This window comes from Etheostoma spectabile, chromosome 11, assembly GCF_008692095.1.
Source record: "Etheostoma spectabile isolate EspeVRDwgs_2016 chromosome 11, UIUC_Espe_1.0, whole genome shotgun sequence".
Classification (NCBI taxonomy): Eukaryota; Metazoa; Chordata; class Actinopteri; order Perciformes; family Percidae; genus Etheostoma; species Etheostoma spectabile.
Genome location: NC_045743.1, coordinates 18,261,473 through 18,282,088, shown reverse-complemented (window position 1 = coordinate 18,282,088; position 20,616 = coordinate 18,261,473). Strand labels below are relative to the sequence as shown.

The 20,616-nt window shown below is 41.6% G+C and overlaps 2 protein-coding genes across 5 annotated transcripts in view; one reads left to right on the top strand and one right to left on the bottom strand.

Annotated features, from left to right (window-relative positions):
- Window positions 1-15,200, top strand: part of usp37 (ubiquitin specific peptidase 37) — a 19,878-nt gene extending 4,678 nt beyond the window's left edge. For 2 of the 4 annotated variants that reach the window (XM_032530397.1, XM_032530398.1), the window contains exons 4-24: window positions 2,750-2,838; window positions 2,914-3,047; window positions 3,314-3,391; window positions 5,215-5,303; window positions 5,533-5,626; window positions 5,808-5,963; window positions 6,075-6,206; window positions 6,693-6,816; window positions 7,116-7,363; window positions 7,463-7,580; window positions 8,010-8,089; window positions 8,212-8,376; window positions 8,587-8,640; window positions 9,473-9,620; window positions 9,743-9,962; window positions 10,757-10,923; window positions 11,241-11,301; window positions 11,559-11,674; window positions 11,945-12,014; window positions 12,952-13,090; window positions 13,498-15,200. In XM_032530397.1, coding sequence (XP_032386288.1) covers window positions 2,750-2,838; window positions 2,914-3,047; window positions 3,314-3,391; window positions 5,215-5,303; window positions 5,533-5,626; window positions 5,808-5,963; window positions 6,075-6,206; window positions 6,693-6,816; window positions 7,116-7,363; window positions 7,463-7,580; window positions 8,010-8,089; window positions 8,212-8,376; window positions 8,587-8,640; window positions 9,473-9,620; window positions 9,743-9,962; window positions 10,757-10,923; window positions 11,241-11,301; window positions 11,559-11,674; window positions 11,945-12,014; window positions 12,952-13,090; window positions 13,498-13,585 — 2,570 coding nt within the window. In that variant the 3' untranslated portion in view covers window positions 13,586-15,200. The remainder of the gene's footprint in view (window positions 1-2,749; window positions 2,839-2,913; window positions 3,048-3,313; window positions 3,392-5,214; window positions 5,304-5,532; window positions 5,627-5,807; window positions 5,964-6,074; window positions 6,207-6,692; window positions 6,817-7,115; window positions 7,364-7,462; window positions 7,581-8,009; window positions 8,090-8,211; window positions 8,377-8,586; window positions 8,641-9,472; window positions 9,621-9,742; window positions 9,963-10,756; window positions 10,924-11,240; window positions 11,302-11,558; window positions 11,675-11,944; window positions 12,015-12,951; window positions 13,091-13,497) is intronic. The other 2 variants (XM_032530399.1, XM_032530400.1) reach the window with 2 other exon arrangements.
- Window positions 15,201-15,205: 5 nt separating this feature from the next.
- Window positions 15,206-20,334, bottom strand: ybey (ybeY metalloendoribonuclease). Its single transcript, XM_032530406.1, has 4 exons — window positions 20,078-20,334; window positions 17,642-17,773; window positions 17,011-17,079; window positions 15,206-15,523 (listed from the first exon to the last, which is right to left on the bottom strand). Exons 1-4 carry the CDS (start codon window positions 20,285-20,287, stop codon window positions 15,428-15,430), a joined length of 507 nt encoding a protein of 168 aa, XP_032386297.1. The 5' UTR covers window positions 20,288-20,334; the 3' UTR covers window positions 15,206-15,427.
- Window positions 20,335-20,616: the final 282 nt, after the last annotated feature.

The window sequence follows — 20,616 nt, the reverse complement described above, 5'->3', positions numbered from 1 at the left end:
GAACCACGCATGGCTTCCCCAACAGCAACTGAACCAGCATGGCTACCACCGCCACCCTGAACCGATGGCGACCACAGCATCCTGTTTTCTAACCAGCATGGCTACCACAGCACCCGAACCGAATGGCTACCACGCACCCTGAACCAGCATGGCTACCACATATCCTGAACCAGCATGGCTACCACACGCCTTCCTGCAGACGGCACGACCGTCCCATCCAGTTTGCGATTAGTTGTAAACCTCATTACTTTCAACAGGACAATGGACCCCAAACACACCTCCAGGCGTGTGTAAGGGCTATTGGCCAAGAAGGAAAGTGATGGAGTGCTGCCCCTACACGTCCCCGGACCTGAACCCAATCAGATGGTTTGGGGTGGCGCTGCACCACAGAGTGAAGGCAAAAGGGCCAACAAGTGCTGAGCATTCTGGGAACTTCTTCAAGACTGTGGGAAACATTTCAGGTGTGACCTTAAAGCGCATCAAGAGAATGCCAGAGTGTGGAAAGCAGTACTCAGAGCAAAGGGGGGGGGGGTACTTTTAAGAACTAGAATATAAGACATGTTTTCAGTTATTTAACACGTTTTTGTTAAGTACATAATTCCATATGTGTCATTCATATGTTGAGGCTTCTGAGTGGGAATCTACAATGTAAATAGCTCCCCTCACAACACTCACACTTCACAACACCAAACACAAACACACACACACACACACACACAAACAAACAAACACACAAACACACACACACACACACACACACACACACCCACACACACACCACAAACCACACACAACACACACAAACACACACCAAACACCACTGTGTGTGTGTGCTGGGTGTGTGTGTGTGTGTGTGTGTGTGTGTGTGTGGTGTGTGTGTGTGTGTGTGTGTGTGTGTGTGTGTGTGTGTGTGTGTGTGTGTGTGTGTGTGTGTGGGTGTGTGTGTGTGTGTGTGTGTGGAGTGTGAGTGGTGAGTGTGGTGAGAGACTATTTACATTGTAGATTCCCACTGAAGGCATCAAAATATGAATGAACACATATGGAATTATGTACTTAAACAAAAAACGTGTTAAATAACTGAAAACATGTTTATATTCTAGTTTCTTAAAAGTACCCCCCCCCCCTTTGCTCTGATTAGCTTTCCCACTCTTGGCATTCTCTTGATGCGCTTTAAGAGGTCATCACCTGAAATGGTTTCCCAACAGTCTTGAAGAAGTTCCCAGAATGCTCAGCACTTGTTGGCCCTTTTGCCTTCACTCTGTGGTGCAGCGCACCCCAAACCATCTGGATTGGGTTCAGGTCCGGGGACTGTGGAGGGGCAGCACTCCATCACTTTCCTTCTTGGGCCAATAGCCCTTACACAGCCTGGAGGTGTGTTTGGGGTCATTGTCCTGTTGAAAAGTAAATGATGGTTCCAACTAAACGCAAACTGGATGGGACGGCGTGCCGCTGCAGGATGCTGTGGTAGCCATGCTGGTTCAGGATAATGTGGTAGCCATGCTGGTTCAGGGTGCTGTGGTAGCCATGCTGGTTCAGGGTGCTGTGGTAGCCATGCTGGTTCAGGATGCTGTGGTAGCCATGCGGTGGTTCAGGGTGCTGTGGTAGCCATGCTGGTTCAGTATGCTGTGGGAGCCATGCTGGTTCAGGATGCTGTGGTAGCCATGCTGGTTCAGGATGCTGTGGTAGCCATGCTGGTTCAGGATGCTGTGGTAGCCATGCTGGTTCAGTATGCCTCAGTAAGTGGTTGGAACCAAAGAACTCAAACTTGGACTCCTCAGACCAGAGCCCAGATTTCACTGGTCTAATGTCCATTCCTTGTGTTTCTTGCCAAAACAAAGGATGCTGTGGTAGCCATGCTGGTTCAGGATGCTGTGGTAGCCATGCTGGTTCAGTATGCCCTCAGTAAGTGGTTGGAACCAAAGAACTCAAACTTGGACTCCTCAGACCAGAGCCCAGATTTTCACTGGTCTAATGTCCATTCCTTGTGTTTCTTGGCCCAAACAAATCTCTTCTGCTTGTTTCCTCTCCTTAGCCGTGGTTTCCTAGCTGCTATTGGACCATGAAGGCCTGATCCAGTCTCCTCTTAACAGTTGTTTTCCATTTTTTTGTCTGCTGCTAGAACTCTGTGTTGTATTCATCTGGTCTCTAATCTGAGCTGCTGTTAACTTGAGATTTCTGAGGCTGGTGACTCAGATGAATTTATCCTCAGCAGCAGAGGGGACTCTTGGTCTTCCTTTCCTGGGGCGGTCCTCATGTGCGCCAGTTCATGGCAGGGACTACCTCATGAATCTCATTGAGAGAACACCGAGGGTTTGCAGCACTATCAAAAACCAAAGGGTGGCTACTTTGAAGAAACTAGAATATTAGACAAGTTTTCAGTTATTTCAAACTTTTTGACTTTTGGAAAGATGTTGTAATTATTGAACTTAAACAGTGGGAAAAGTTTAACGAATCAACAGTAAAAACCCACAGAACTGTTGAACATTTTTATTTTCATTCAGAACGTAAGACTTTTCTTTCTAAACGTAATGAGCTAAATAGTTGTTTCTGGATTATTCTGTGTTAGTGATCATTAGGTGCCAAAATCACGATTAAAATTCCAATTTCACAGCCATAGAGTAGCTATGGTTGTTCTAGCTTGAAACCGAATATGTGTTTTATAAGAGGGGAATTCACAACCCAGACTGAATTGTTCAAAGAATCATGTCATTCCATTGTCCTGATTTTTTTTTATTTTGTCTTTATTTAGCTGTTTTAAAATCAAATGGAAGTGCAAACTTAAGTGTGCTTGGGAACCGCTCTGGGAAAAATGAGACCAATCCATCAGGGGAGAGACAGGTGAGCCAGAACAAACCCACATTTTTAACTTTGAATTTAGACAAGTGTACTTTTACATTTGACTTAAATATGCAGATTCCTAACATCTTCCAGACAACACCCAGACGGCAAAGCACAGAAGGCAGAGAGGACACAACACCACGAAAGCCTCTGGGCAGCCCGAGTAGAGCTGCCTCCACTCCCACTCGCACTGGACTATCTGAGAATAGGTAGGATGGAAATTCATGTTGCAGTTATTTAATCATTTTAAACATAACTTGGCATTATTTCAATAGAGTCCCCTGAAATTTGAAAAGTGTGTTTGTGTCCCTATCCCGATAACAACATGGTTGGCCTGTATTCCTTCTGATGATCTTCCTAAATGTGATTGCTGTCCTAAAGGAGAGCTTTGACACTTTTATGGTTTGGTCTTTCTGGGTTTGGTCTGTCGAGGTCAGACTTGTGACACACGTTGTTTTGTGTCACTTTTTTTCAGGAGCGAGAAGAGAAAGAGACTGCATACCCCTGAAAGTGACCTGACTGAGGACTACCCCAAGGAAAATGATTCCTCTAGGTAAAAGCAACATGACTTACTGACCAGACTTGGTATCTAGAGCCACTTTTACACACGCACTGCAAATCTGTATTTATCTAGACATTACCCGGCAGAGCTGGATGTGAGGACACAAATGTTTGAATCAGTCGGATCAGACATGAAACGGCTAGTATGAAGTCTGTGTTATCTTTGATTGAGTCCAAAGTGTGAGAATTCACAGCAAGCAAGTTTGTAGTTAATAACGTTTCATCAGCTCGTTCAAAACTGGACAGAAACAAACTGAAGGGTGAAGAATAAGAATGGTGATTTGCATGATGACAGAAACAAAAATGTCAACCTGAGAGATTTAGGAACTTCTGTTGGTAAGGCGTGACGTTGAAATCGTCAAACTAAGGAATGGCAAGAGACCCAATTACAAATGGCTCTGTGACCAATGTATTTCGCATCAGGTCCTGCATCCTGCACGCTCTACCAAGCGGCATCTCTCATCTAAATCGGAGTTTCCAGTAAGAGCATGTCTCACACGAGCGATCTCCGGTTGTTTGCTACATGTGTGAAAGGGCAACTCCAGACAGTAGCTATGTTTCCATCCACATGTTTTTATGCAAATTAAATTATATTGAATAAAAATGGCTTATGGAAATAGTAAAATTCAATGAAATTTCATGAATATCACCTCAAAGTTTATACGCTCTCTCATCGGATTTTCTCTTGATTGATATACAGCTTATAAAGATAAAGTTTTAGGTCATTTTATGGTTAAACAGACTCACCTGTACAAGTCACAATTGGTGAAGACCGCCCCCCCAATGCGCTCTACCGGGAGTGCCGAAACAAATGTACCTCAAGATGCAACGACAGTCTACTACAGCCTGTAGTACCATTGATGGCCGGCTCTTCACATAGTCCATGTTCGTATGCCGCTGCACTACGCCGTAAATACACGGTGGTCTTGCTACAAGCGCTTTGCCTACCACTCTGTACTCTGCACATAGCCAGTTTGTAGAGCACAATTGTAATGCGCTTCACGATTGGAACCGGAGGGCCATGGCTTAACTGGGTCAAGGGACCGGCCAATTTAAAAACAGGTCAAATCCAAAAATGCTTTAACCGAAGGGTTTCCGTTAATTGTCTCTAAACCATGATCTTCATGAACAATTAGGAGCGTTCCCATGCCACAGGCCCCCTCCGTTGTCGTCTGGCATTTACATGCATCTGCATCATCATAGTAATGTGTCGATAGTGTCGTTTTCTCATTATAGCTGGATAAGTAGCTATCAGCAGCACACACATTGGCATTATAACTTGTGAAGAATTAATTAGTTTTAGGTTGATGGCCCGATCAATTTTGTCTGGCAAAATTCATTGTGAAAATGAATGGAAACACTGTAAATGTCTCAGATCATTTCAATATACCAATTTGATCGCACAACTGCATGTGAAGTCATTACGCACAGGTTTTTATTTGCTATAAAGCCGTTGGATGAAACACACTTCCACCAACTTTATTCGCTTTAATGTTTTTAACCGCAATTCAGATAATTCGATTGACCAGTGGATGGAAACCTAGCCTGTTTCATAGTCTGGAGTTCATATGACGGAATGGCTTCTTTTTTTTTTTTTCTATATAATTTTTGTTTCCTAATCTGGTGGTCAGATGGATACCAGCATTTTAATATATACAGTATTGAAAGTTGTTTTATATACATGTATAATGGCCGCCATTTTAAATGAAAACTTCTAGATTGTTATTCAAAGTGCATACAAGTGTTTTGGGTTTTTATAAATTCTTCCATAGTTTCCTCAGTGAGTTAAATATCTATGAACATACATTTTCTTAGCAACAACAAGGCCACATTGGATCCATCCAGAAAGTTTCTACAGAGCTGCAAAGAAAAGCTGAAGCAGGCAGAGGAGAACAGGAGCTCAGGTAAACCTCTACATTCACAACTCAAACAGAACACTACCTATATACTGCTGCTTATTGTGTGTCTTTAATCACTATTAAAGACACACATTTTTACCTTCATAACTTTGTTGAGATTTCATTATTGTCCATTGCAATGTTTGAGTCAATATGGGGATGGTATAGAACATCAACCTGTGTATTCAGACCTAAAACTGACTTAGTTCTATCTCACTTTTTCCTTTATCCTCAGCTCCACTGGGTTCAACTCCCCTTCAGCCAACATCATTCTATGGCAGCCGATCTGGGACTAAAGACTACAGCCAGAGCCACTCTTTCCTGGACCGGTGAGTTTCTTTTAGTTGTCAGCTAGCAGTTTCAAATGCATTGGTCAGCACATACCCACAAGTAATTTGTGATTTTCTAAATTTAATTGAAAAATTTTAATTTAAGTTGAATCTAATTTTCAAATTGAAGCATCAAATCAATCTAAGGCAAGTGATTCATTATCTTTACTTCTCGCCCCAGCCCATCCAGTACAGCACAGACCACTACAGCCAAAAGAAGCCTCATGCTGCCCAATCACTCAACTCCGTTCAAGAAGGTACGCCCATCTATGGACTACAGTGGCTGGAACAAACAGAGGCCTTCCACTTTGACCCAGCCTCAGACCCCACTGCAAGGGTAAGAATATGCCACATGGGCTGTACATGAAAACCATCTCTGTAATTCCTGGAAAATGCCCAGTTTTCTTTTTTCATCCATTGTGTAAATCCTTTCCCTCATGTTTGACAGATTCTCCAACCTGGGCAACACTTGTTACATGAACGCCATCCTGCAGTCCCTCTTCAGCCTCCCCTCTTTCTCCAATGACATGCTGAAGCAGAGCATCCCATGGAAGAAGGTGCCCATCAACGCATTGCTCAGGTACTAAATTAGATGATAACCTGCAGGTGGTCAAGCTATAGTTGGTAACTTTCATAAAAATAAGTTTTGTCATATTTGCTGAAACTCAGTGCATCCTGACAGCTTCCTACTGTTGCTCCAAATGGCATAAAGAAAACTACTACTCCGAACAAAAGAGTATCTAAGGCAGTGACAATAATAATCTTCAGATGTGGTGGAAACTTGTGAATGCCATTAGCAGAACTAAGAGGGAGGTCAGAGGAACATGATTTTTACACAGGTTATCTGTCTCATGTACTACTGTCAGGATATGGTGACAGCACAGCAAACATAACAAAGTTATTTTCATAAAAGTTACCAACTGAGCCTTTAAAGGAACTTCAACAAGTGTAGTATTTTTAAAGGAACTTTTACCATCTGTGTAGAAAATATTTGTTCATTCATGTGCTTTTCTAGCTGGCCTTGTTAAAAGTACTTAATTCTGTGTGATATCTTCACTGTCTGCAGGCGTTTTGCTCACCTTATGGTTAAGAAGGATGTGGGCTGTCCAGAAACAAAAAAGGACCTCTTAAGGAAAGTGAAAAGTGCCATCTCCTCAACAGCTGAGCGTTTCTCTGGCAACATGCAAAATGTAAGATTGTCTAAAATCTGGATTTCCTGAATAGATATAACGATGTGTGGCTTTTAAGACTTTTACCTTCTTGTCAAAAGTAATGTCAAATGGAAAACAAATCTCTTAATATTAATAAGTATGTAAAAAAGTGTGTTAATAACTGTATTCTATCTGTCTTAGCTTTTTGTATCAAAACACTGAAGTTATACTGAGACATTCCATTGGTTTTTCCTTTTTTAAGTTGCCACATAGCTGCACATAACCTTCTTAGGCTGAGTTATTGTATTTAAGTCCTAGCTTGTGACATTGTTTCCCAGGATGCTCATGAGTTTCTGAGCCAGTGTTTGGACCAGTTAAAGGACGATGTGGAGAAAATGAACAAGAGCTGGACAAGTGAAGCTGCAGCACCCTCATCGTCCTCTGTGGTGTGTGAGAATGGCCAGGAGGCAGCGTCATCGACATCCAAGGCAGAGCCTGGTGATGAGGCGGACACCTCCCGCATCTACACCTGCCCTGTGGCAGTCAACATGGAATTTGAAGTGCTGCACACCATCACCTGTAAAGGGTGAGGCACCTCACATCTCTTGTGACTCTGCAGAAAACAAATGGTGTCATAATACCTTTGTGTTATTGTGTTATAATACCTGCAAGTGTTCTCTTGCAGCTGTGGCGAAGTAGTGACCAAGAGAGAACAGTTCAATGACATGTCCATCGACCTACCACGGCGAAAGAAAACACTCCCACTTCGCTCTATACAGGATTCTCTTGATCTCTTTTTTAGGGTGAGTCTTTCGCACAAACAGGTTATAGTTCAATTTCATTTCTATTAAGATTTACAGAGATTCTCCAAGTCAAGTGGTGTTTTTGTTGTGTTTATTGAGTTGAATTGTGAGTTGGTGTGCAGCTACTTCTAAGGATTAATTTTGGTCCTCAGAAGTAGCTGCCGAGTTAGCTCTCACTGCTGTCATGCTGTTCTCCACGGGAAAATCATTCCACTACATCGTCCCGGCCTTTCCTATTCGCATTGAACAGCCAAAGCTAAAACAACAATATTTTGAGTCGGGCACAGTACAGTCCTAGAAAGAGTAACCTTTGGCCACTTTCTAAGCTCATTATATTCCTTTTTCAACTAACTATCCCTTAAAGAAACAAACAGGCTTCAACTATATGTATTTGTGTGTAATAATAGAAGTTACTTGTTTCTTCTGCAGATGGAGGAAATTGAGTACTCGTGTGAAAAGTGCAATGGGAAATCTGCTACTGTTGCGCATAAATTCAGCAAACTGCCCAGGTATCTACATGCAGACTGTTGAGAGTAAAATGCACAAAGAGAAGGTGTCTCACACACATAGCACTTGATAAACAACGAAGCCAATAACTTTCTAATTTGTGATTGCTCTATTTTCCCCACAGAGTGCTCATCCTACACCTGAAACGGTACAGCTTCAATGCTCAGCTGTCACTAAACAGCAAGCTGGGGCAGCAGGTGGTGATTCCCAGATACTTGACCCTGCTGTCCCACTGCACTGAATCCACACGACCCCCTATTAGTCTCGGCTGGAGTTCCCAAAACTCCATGTAAGACATGCTTAACACCCTCAAATATAATGTGTGAATAACGACTTTAAACCTTTTACTTTCTGAGTAATTACATCCTGAACAATTGAGTGATTCAGCATGGTTTTAGCTTAAAGCTTTGCATTTGACTTGCTTTTAATTTGGCTACTTTGGCTGGGGGAAGATGGCAAATATTTAGGTTTCTAAACCTTTTCTTTGTTGTTCTCAAAGGTCCAGAACACTCAAAACGTCACAGTTGGTCAACTCCTCCACCACTCCTCTCCGGTAAGTACTGCTTCTTCTGCGAGACTTTCAAATAATTTCAAACCGAGAAAAGTAAAGAGGAGTTACATTTACTCTGGCCCCAACTTAAAAGTGAAGTCTGCGATTCTAATCCAATTCACTTTTTTTCCAAATGCAGTGAATATGTCTCCACGGCCCACTAGCTGTCCGTTCTCTGTGCCCTGCAAAATAATTCATACCCAGCATTGGGAGAAAAAGGGGCAATATTCAGAATGAGAGGGGTGTATTTGTTTGGCTGTTGAGTTTAAATATCAACAATCTTTCCCCAGAATCACAGACTCCACCTTTGGTAAAGCTCTGAACTCTTAAGTGTGCCACAACTTGTTTTGTACTTGGCCTCCTTGATAAAATGTGTGTGTATATGTGAGAGTTGCCAAAGAGATCCCTCTAAAATCTCTAAAAAGAAAATGTGTGTAATCTGTTGCATATTGCTTGACTGAATGGGACTTAAAGCTATAGTGCGTAGTTTCTGTTGCAATGACAACACTTACGTAGCCATGAAGGACACGAAAGGATTAAAAAACATCTCTACAGAAGAGGTATCTTCACTCAAGCTTCTGCGTGGCAAAGTTGCCGGAGGTCTTCTGAACATAACCATACTGAGAAATACAGAGAGTTGTGTGGAGCTGACTACAGACTGAGCTCATTGGTGATCTTGATTAGCTTTGTAGCAACTCATTTAGCAACGGCTTAAATATAAGGGACGTTCATTAATATCAAAAAGCTACGCACTATAGCTTTAAGTGTGCCAAGACTTGTTTCTACTTCTGCGTGTAAAACCAATCACTTTGCTTATGACTGTGTGTGTGTGTAGAAGGATTGGAGGGAAAGTGGTCAACTCTAGTTGCACGTCTCTGCTCTCGGACTCTGACTGTGAAGAAGAGCCTAACAGAAAGGTGACTGCGAGCCGCAAGCGACGCTTTAGCAGCTGTCTGCCTGAGGATGATGACCGACCGGAAGAGGTAAGCATTTGCTGATGGACCATGCCAATTATTATTATTATTATTATTATTATTATTATTATTATTATTATTCAGTCTCCCTTTTCCTGTTGCTGTTTTGACCCTGTTTTATGTGTCTTCAGCGAGGAGCATCAATAGATTCAGCAGATTTCAGTGGCATAAATGACGATGAAATGCTGGCAGCTGTGCTGGAGATGAGTCGTCAAGAGGCCGGGCTCTCGGCTCCACCCCCCATGGAGGATGAGCCAACCAGCAGCCCAGACACAGGCTTTGGGGACACAGATGCCCATGACCTGGCCTATCATACAGATCTGCTGGAAACGGACAGCAAGCAGCCTGCAGGTAGTCCAACGACGTTCAGTAGATGGGGTTTATAAAGGGGGGCAGTACATTTACACATACAGGGGGGAAGTACCAAAAAAGGTATGAATGTCAGGTATCTGTACCTATTAAAATGTGAACAGTACCCAACCCTAGTAATGTGGATATGACTAACTTAGTAAAGGAAAATAATAGCGAGAACAGTACAGTTCAGAAAATGACACCACTTTACTGTAGGGGTGGGAGTTTCTTGGCACCACACGATTAAATTCTAAACTGATTATAGATGCAACTGTTTTTTTGTTATGTACATTTCCATGCGTGATTTTTAAAAATATACATATAAATCTGATTTTATTAGATTTTAACATACAGTATTTGTTACACAAGTTATAATGAAATGTTTAGTCTCCTGGGGTTTTTATTGTGTAGTCATTCCATGCTGAAACCTTAAACATGCTTGTGACAGTCACCTTCTCTCACTGTGATCTTCCTTGTCACTATGTTTTTGTTATTGACACCGCAACGATATTGTAGTGTTGACTAATGGTGCTTTCACAAAATATTGACAAATTGAGATTCTTGATTAAAAAATCTGTAATGTGGATAATGACTAAGTGGGTAAAGGCAAATAATAGAACAGTTACAATAGTCAGTCAGAAGTTCAGAAAATGACATCACTTTACTTTAATTCTTCCTTTAATGCTTTAATCTCTTCGCAAAGTAATATTGTCATTATTAAACCCGAAATATGTCTAAGTGGAGATCACAAGTGTTTAAATTAACTGACTTGTGTATGTGTTGATGTTGTGTAGATGTGCTGGATTCCCTGGACTTAACCATGGATGAGAACAAGGAGAACCAGACTCCAGAGAGCGTTCAGCAGCAGGGAGAACTGGACTGGGTCCAACAATACAGTCTGGATCAGGAGAGGGAAGAACAGGAGCTACAACAGGCTCTGGCCCAGAGCCTTCAGGAGCATGTAAGCTCAAAGGCCACATGGCCAAACCGTGTGGAATCAAACAATGGTGCTGCATATTAGTACTGCTCTAGCACTATAATGCCATGAAACCATTACCTGGGTCAAATATGCAGACTTAAGATAGTTGTGGGGAGTGCCAAATAAAGAAACCATAAAATAATAAAAACATCCTGTTGCTGAGCTGGTGTTACTTACATCACAGTAGGGAACAATGTACTTTAAGAGTAGGCAGATGTGACCAGTTTGAAAAAGCAATGTTCAAATTTATAAGACTTGATGTCACTGTAATACCTTGTCTTCACCTCACCACCATGCAGGAGGCCCAAGAGTTGAGAGAGGATGATGATCTGAAGAGGGCCACTGAGCTCAGTCTGCAAGGTATGAACCGAGACTCATTGAATGTTGAAAAGGTGCTTGCTGAAATTCATGAGCCCTGAAAATTGTTTTTTTGTCCTTTTCTTTTTACACAAACAAAATAATCCTAGGCTGACATTGGTGCAAAGCAACTGTAGCACTTATACTGTGTCGGTCAGGGCATATGATATGTGCTCAGAGCACTTAATGAGACTGTTTAATCAGACTCAGTGCTGTGAAAATGCCTGACCAGTATCAAATATCTCCTTTTCACCCAACAGAGTTTAACAACTCTCTTCCTGAGTTACTGTGCTCAGATGATGATTCTGGCAACGAGGACGTGCTGGACATGGAGTACTCTGAAGCAGAGACTGAGAACCTGAAGAGGAACGCTGAGGTACTCTGCCGCCACACATCTGCTTTAGCTTTGCTTTAAACGAGTAGACAGTCCAGATTAAGGATTTTTATTTTCATTCTTTTTTTCTTCCACAATAAACTGAAAAGCAACTATTGTGAACTACAAAGTAAAATCCATCATGCATAAAAGAAGTAAAACTAGTAATCTGGCTATTTTTTTTTCTAGCTGTACTAATAAAATACAGTAAACATCAGATATACTGAGCTGCTTCCTTTCTGTTAACCTGCTTCTAAACGTTGTAATCTACAGAGCGGAGACTTGGCCAATTCTTTCAGACTCATCAGTGTCGTCAGCCACATTGGAAGCAGCTCCTCCTCTGGTGAGCCCTTGTGTGTATTTGTGCTTCTGTGTGTAGATACATTTTATATGATAATTCATGCAAATTAAAGCAAAGGAGTTGTTTTACAGCTGCCATTTTTTCAAGAGATTTTAATGTTTGGTCTCAATGATTTTTGCATGTAGTGTAATATTCAGAGATTGCAAAAGTACTTACTTCACGTACTCAATTAGAAGTACAGATACTTTAACTTCTTTACTCAAGTAAAAGTAACAAAGTACAGGCTTGGAAATTCAGTGGACATGAAAAAGGCTCTTTATATGCCTTTGGCTACATTTTAAATGGATGTCTGCCAATAGGACTAAAACATCACATATATGATGACTGGGACAGAGACTGGGACTCCAGGTTATTAAGATTCTGACTGAGCAACAAGATATGAGTTCAGTTGTGATTCTGTGAGAATTCAGAGATTCAGTTTCTTTTTTAATCTTCTTAACATTTAAGTGTATGTGTGTGGTTGTGTGTGTGTGGATAAAATAGGAATTATTAAACAGACATTAATTAAGAAGTTCTCCAGCACATTATAATATAATATGATCTGATAATATGATAGTGAGATACTTGCTATAGTTACATTTCTAGTAACAATAAAAAATTAAGATATTTATCAGATTCTCTTTGTCTCTCTCATAACTGACTTGTGGCTGACTTTGCGTTGCTAAGAGCTGATTGGCCCTTCTAGAAGGTGACATGCCATGCCTTCTAAAAGCAGCCGCTGGCGACTTGACAAGCAGAGTCGCAGGTGACACAATCCGATGGTTTGAGTCGAGCCAGTTCAGACCTCCGTGTCGTTCTAAATCGGTTTTGTCTCATCATTAACCTTTGGTCTGATATGGGCTCAGGGCACACCATGGCACACCACTACCTCTTCTCACTTGAGTGTCCACCAATAAACGTCATTGATTTTCCACCCTAGGCCATTACATCAGTGACGTGTATGACATGAAGAAGCAGTCATGGCTGACCTACAATGACCTGGACGTGTCACGCACACAGGAAGCAGCGGTCCAGCGAGACCGGGACCGCAGCGGATACATCTTCTTCTACATGCACAAGTGGGTTGTTTGTGTGTTATGTCAGTATAACATTTGAACTCTCTTATAATGAAACTGCTCGACCCTGACCAGCCTCTTTGACCCGTTACGTACAGAAATAGTGCAGATTGCAGAGGTTTTTGTGGCAGATAAATTGTGATTATGTAAAATCTTTAGGCTGCATTGACCCCAAAGTGGTAAATACTTTACTTTTTACAATGCAACAATATTTTGTAATTTTGGTGAGTTGCAGGTTTTACACCACAGCAGACAATAGTACACACACACACACACACACACACACACACACGCACACGCACACGCACACACACATGCTGGACTATGTTTTGTAGTAGTACATATTTCAAAGGGCCTCACATGAGTTCCCTGTAAGGACCTCTGACACGTTTTTTTCTGGTGTTCCTCAGGGAAGTGTTTGAGCAGCTGTCTGAAATGGAGAGATCTGGAGCCAGCACGCCTTCAGAGGCTGGAAGGAATGTCCTGCAGCCCCTCTGAGCGCTACATCTTTGGACAGCCGCCCACACACACCCACCCACCCACAACTGAACCCTAGTAGACGGAGCTCTCCTCTGAACAGCCTGGAGTACCACTGATTGCCGTCCTCCTTTGGTCGTCTTCAGACACTTTGTTCCCTCTACAAACCACTAAATGCTCTGCTAGTTTAGCACCTGTAAATGCCAACACAGGTGCAACACTGTCAAGACTCTTTAAGATACCAGAAATGCAGTTAGAAATGTTCAGTGGATCAAATTTTGCCTCCATGTTTTTGGGGCAGGTGTTTTTCTTTGCTATGATTTTTATCAAACTGTTTTGTAAAGGTTTTTTTTCTTTGTTTCTTGATACACTTCTTTAAAAAACTTCAATGCCGTTCAGTCAGACTTTTCACTTAAAGCAACTATCAAACACCAGATGCTGCTGGTGCTCAATGGATTGTATGTTTTACAGACCCTTTATTTCCTATATAAACTAAATAAAGATGCTATTATATGTTGGAGTATAAGCTATTATAGAGTTAGGAGTGTTGTATTTAGCGGGTACATTTGGTGCAATATTTATGTTTTGGCACAAACTGGCCAATTTAAAAAAAGCTTTCTGTCGGTGTGTGGATGTTTCGTTACTTTTTCTTTAATTGCCTGACCTATGAACTAATCTGTGCGTGTCTGGTTGTCTCCATATTATAGATTTGGGAAAAAAAATCTGTAAGCTCTAATAACAAAGCCTGTTTTTACCGAGCTCTTCTTTCTAAAGCCTACTTCATTCTTTTGGGATTTTGACTTTGTGCCTCCCAAGAAAACTTTTACAACTGTGTATACAAGCTTTACTTTAAAGTTGCACAATCTTGTTTTTGAATTTGTTTGTCAAACATAAATATGTAAGACAGATTTTCCTTTATAAAAAGCCAACAGATTTTCTATTTATTGCAACATAGGGTTGATTTATATTTAACCCAGCCAGTTACGCCACGACAAATAAGTCAATAATCCTAGACCCCCAGGGAAGCTAGCTATACTGTAATGTCTTCAAATTCACTATCTTTAAGGCCAGTAAAGAGTACTTGACACCTAAGACCTCTGCAAACCTTGTTTATCTAGTTCCTATCAGGCGTGCTTGCTTGTAGAATGGAAAAAAAGTATTTTGTTCCTGTACAGGTTTCAATACTAGACACTGGTTGTATAGCTTTTTCCACTGTAAAAAATTAAACCACACATTCTTTCTTCAACTCCTTACAATAAAAAAAAAAAAATCTATAATATAGCATTGTAAAACATTGGTATGGATTAATTGATTCTACCCGGGCATATATGGTTGGGTTTTCAGGAAGTGTGCGTTACTATTAGCTGACTCCTTGAAGGACAGTATTCCGTTACACCATGAAGGTATTCTGGTTATGAAAGCAGGCAAAATGTATTCACAAATTGGTTCTCTTGTTTTTGTCAGCCTTGGACTGACTGACTTCACATTTTTGAAACATTGTGCTTTCCTGAACATCCTGTCCCAAATGCAGTGTAAAGAGGGTGTAATGTATTTGTGAAGTACATATGAACAGCTTTTTCTACCCTTCATACACAACTCTTCCTAAAGCAGATTTTAATAAAATATTGCAGTGAAAGTGCACAGACTTCTTTTTTTAATTTGATGTTTGAAACTGTAACAACACTACCATCCAGTGTTTGAAGATAATATCCACAAACTGCTGTACCTCTGCCGGTTGATTAGAGTCCTTTGGTTGTGGAGAAGACAGCGTGACGGTAAATCCAGTCAGAACAGTAGTCCACCTGGTTAAAAAAGTAAGTAGCGAGCACCATAGTGAGAGTAAAGCCGGCAGGTTGGCGGTCGTCACCTGTCCTGACTGCATCTCTTCATCAGCGGCTCCAGATGTCTCCCTGTGAGTCTGTTGTACTCGCTTAAAATGTAGTGTTCCCTCTGCAGCATCTGCAAACAAATTCAAACTTAAACTTTGAACACATTACCCCATCTATGGTGCTGTACAGTGTGAGAAAACATTTGGATTTAAATGAGTTCCCATATTAACAAGGTTTCAGTAGCAGCCAAACAGCATAGAAACAATCCGTCAAATCAACGGTTACGGCATGTGAGCACAGTTAAAAAAATATATTCTGCAATGTTTATGCTTGAAAGATAAAACCTTATTAAATCATGTATTTCAGAGATGGATAGGGGGAAAAAAGGCTTGGACAATTAAGACTTTTCTCCAGCTAGTTTGCAACATATTTTCAGTAAAACGGCCAGTTACCCAAAGAATTTTAAAGAAATATTTTCTTAATTGGCTTCCGCGATATGTAGCCATGCTTCTTTTAAATATCTGCCTCTAAAATGTAATCCTCCACCCTTTAACAACAACGATCTGATGTTACATTTTAATAGTTTGACAGCGGTCAGTGTATGTTTTGTTCATTAGATTTTCATTTCATGAACAGGTATTAACAAACCAAAAAAAACTATCATGAATAACCCAGACCACCCTCCCCCCGACATTTTTTGGAATCAATAAATATCTATCGATTCCCTAAACAACTTTAAAAAAAAAAAAAAAAAAAAAAAACTTAAATGCTACATTTCAAATGCTTAGAATCCATCACTTAATTTATTTATAGTTATAGTATAGCTATTTTAGGAATTATGCATGACATATTTTTAAATAAGCATTTTTGCTAACATTTCACGTACCCCCTGCAGTACCCTAGGGGTACTTTGGAGTACTGCACCCCCCTCCCCTCCCCATTTGAGAAACCGTGCTCTAGATCAGTGATTCCCAAAGTGGGGGTCGGGACCCACAGGGGGGTCGCGAGCCAGAGAGGGGGGGTCGCAAGTTGATTTCCAGAATTAAAATAAAAATTAAAAACCATTAAAAATAGCATATGTTAGCCATGATTTTAACACGAGATAAAACTGTTGTGTCATTTTGTGTTGTCAACATGCTCGTATAGTGCGTGCGCCGTTGCGCACAATGTTTATATACATTTACAGTGGGGGGGTCGCGAGTCACTTGCACCGTTACTTTGGGGGTCGTGGGCTGAAAGTTTTGGGAACCCCCGCTCTAGATGACCCACAGACCAGCTTTGAACTGGAATTACTAGTATTACCAACGAGAAGGTCCTATATAAAGTGATAACAGTTACCAAGAGTAACAAGGAGAGTTCTCTGGTGACGACGTGGTGTATCTTAGATTACTATTTGCAGTGTTGAGTGAAAAAAAGAAATCCCACTCATCTCAACCTGTACTGGAGGCAGAAATGTCACAAATACATTTGGACACACAAAACCAAAAAAAAAATGCATGGGTCCATGACATTACACAGTAGTTAAGTGAGAAGAATGTTACTTTGTAATTCGGTTGAACGGACTCTTTAAATGTGTTTTGCACATAAATGTTCTTTCACCATGTGCTCTCTACAAACCTCAGTCCATTCTTCCTCTGTCTCATGCCTGTAGCCCAACAGGTGGCAGATACCATGTGCAGTGACAACCTAAAACATGAGGCAAAAGAGGAGCAGTTAATTCATTCATTCATTCAAACCTTTATTTAACCAGGATAAAAAAAACTCCTCGAGATAAAAAGTGTCTTTAACTAGAGTGTCCTGGCAAGTGGCAGCAGCACGGTTTCAAATAGACACACAGGTCAATACATAGACACACTTTCACTCATATTCAAACAAACAATGTCATCATAAAAAACCTGGGTCCTGAATCCATTTAAAAAGAGTGAGATGCAGACTGCCTTTCTGCGAGGTCCTTTAAAAAGCCGCAAACACAGACAGGATGCTGGAAGTCACAGTTTACGACCCGAATTACAGTACAGAATGCAGAACAAAGCAATTTTATTTAAAAAAAAAAAAAAAAAAAAAATGTAATGATTTATCAAAAATGTTTAGGTGTAACACATAACAATAGGTGGAATTCAACTAACACGGTCGAATATGAGCCGAGTTTGTGAAACAATCACCAGCCTGCATATCTAAGAGATGCCAGTTTATCGTGGTAGGTGGTGTACGGTCTGTGCTGCGGTCTGTGCTGCAGCCAGATACTTACAGTGAGGGTGCCGTGCAGGTCTAGAGCTTCCTCCTTACACTGCTTCATCACAAACTCGACACCCAAGAAAATGTCCCCGAGGTTGAGCTCGTCCCTGTGAAGGGGGGAAGGCAGTTTACCAGGCCTCAGGTCCTAAAAAAATAAGTTAAAGTACCATTTCAGTAAGATTACATCACATGTCATTTAGCTGACGCTTTCATCCAAAGCAACGTCCAATTGCTATACATCAGGGGTGACACGCCTCTGGAGCGACTCTAAGTGTCACTTGCTCAGGGACACATTGGTTGATAATAGTGGGAATCGAACCCAGATCTCGCACACCAAAGGTGTGTGTCATATCCACTTCACCATCACCACAATACTCCTCAGCCGGATTCAAACCAGCAGCCTTTGGAATCATGTGCCACTAACCAGGGCTGTGCAATAAGTCTAATTTTAATCCTGATTATGATTACAGCTCCCAATGATAAAAAAAGGATATAAAACAATTGTTTAGCTCATTACGTTTAGCAAATAAACTCTTATTTTCTCTTGTGATCTGAAGGAAAAAATACAGTTTCAATAGCAACAGCATTAAGGCACATTTTCCAGTTGTGTGTTGTTGTTTTTTACTGTTGATTTTACATATTCCTCTGTTATTTAAGTCAATAATTACAACACCTTTCGAGAAGTCAACGAGTAATTTCAAGTCAACGTGATTTCAATATTGACCGAAATAATCGTGATAATATTTTGTTAGATAATCGAGCAGCCCCATCAATAACGTCGCCTCTACACCACCATCCAAACACAATTGGGACTGTTTACAAGAAATCCATAAAATTATGAATGGATCATTCTTGGTGAACCCTGGTGGCCACTTCCCAAATTCTAGTTGGTTTCTCCATATCTTGAAGGGAAAGCATGTAGTCCTGTATGGGAGCAGGTGGAACCAGGTTTACGGTCATGTGTTGACATGTAGTCCTGTATAGGACCAGGTGGAACCAGGTTTAAGGTCATATGTTGACATGTAGTCCTGTATGGGAGCAAGTGGAACCAGGTTTACAGTCATATGTTGACATGTAGTCCTGTATGGGAGCAGGTGGAACCAGGTTTACAGTCATATGTTGACATGTATCCTGTATGGGGGCAAGTGGAACCAGGTTTAAGGTCATGTTTGACATGTAGTCCTGTATGGAGCAAGTGGAACCAGTTTACAGTCATATGTTGACATGTATTCCTGTATGGGAGCAGTGGAACCAGGTTTTACGGTCATATGTTGACATGTAGTCCTGTAACAGTGGAACCGGTTTAAGTCATATTTGACATGTAGTCCTGTATGGGAGCAGGTGGAACCAGGTTTACAGGTCATATGTTGACATTTAGTCCTGTATGGGAGCAGTGGAACCAGGTTTAAGGCTATGTTACATGTAGTCCTGTATGGAGCAAGTGGAACCAGTTTTACAGTCATGTTGACATGTAGTCCTGTATGGGAGCAAGTGGAACCAGGTTTACGGTCATATGTTGACATGTAGTCCTGTATGGGAGCAGTGGAACCAGGTTTACAGTCATAGTTGACATTTAGTCCTGTATGGGAGCAAGTGGAACCAGGTTTACAGTCTATGTTGACATGTAGTCCTGTATGGGAGCAAGTGGAACCGGTTTACGTCATAGTTGACATGGTCCGTATGGGAGCAGTGGAACCAGGTTTACGTCATATGTTGACATGTAGTCCGTATGGAGCAGGTGGAACCAGTTTACGGTCATATGTGACATGTAGTCCTATGGACAGGTGGAACCAGGTTTACAGTCATATGTTGACATGTAGTCCTGTATGGGAGCAGGTGGAACCAGGTTTACGGTCATATGTTGACATGTAGTCCTGTATGGGAGCAGGTGGAACCAGGTTTACAGTCATATGTTGACATGTAGTCCTGTATGGGAGCAGGTGGAACCAGGTTTACGGTCATATGTTGACATGTAGTCCTGTATGGGAGCAGGTGGAACCAGGTTTACGGTCATATGTTGACATGTAGTCCTGTATGGGAGCAGGTGGAACCAGGTTTACGGTCATATGTTGACATGTAGTCCTGTATGGGAGCAGGCGGAACCAGGTTTACGTCATATGTTGACATGTATTCTGTGGGAGCAGGTGGAACCAGGTTTACGGTCATATGTTGACATGTAGTCCTGTATGGGAGCAGGTGGAACCAGGTTTACGGTCATATGTTGACATGTAGTCCTGTATGGGAGCAGGTGGAACCAGGTTTACGGTCATATGTTGACATGTAGTCCTGTATGGGAGCAGGTGGAACCAGGTTTACAGTCATATGTTGACATGTAGTCCTGTATGGGAGCAGTGGAACCAGGTTTACGGTCATATGTTGACATGTAGTCCTGTATGGGAGCAGGTGGAACCAGGTTTACAGTCATATGTTGTCATGTAGTCGTATTTACCTCGTAGAATGGAAACGAGAGGACATCAGTTGGCACATTTTTCTTTCTGTATATGTTATTAATTTGCTGAATCCTGTTGTTATCCACGCAAACGATGCCCAGGTCAAATTTTTGGATGCCCAGTATGTGCCTCAGCGTATCGACATCCTTGCGCAGTCTGGCGCGGCGAAGAGGCACCACCTTCTGGAGGTTCCGGAGAACTACTCCCATTTTAAAATCCGCCGTAAAAAGAGAAACCGGTTATTTGACAATTCCTGAGACATAGGTAGCTAACGTTGAAACTATCCAACCTCCGACTACGGCCAGCTGTAATACTTCTGTGACGGTAGGAGAACCGTGGGTTAGCTTTGCGTTAGCCAAAGAGCGATGTTGTTAGCTATTCCGGCAGGCGGAATTCAAGGTGACACGTCCCGGCGGCAGCAGCAACATTTACCGTTAGGTCCCCGAAACTGATTATATACGCTTCTTCTAGGTTGTGTAGCTACATAACAACGTAGTTGAGAGACATTAAACAATCTATTGTTTACGGAAGATGGTTC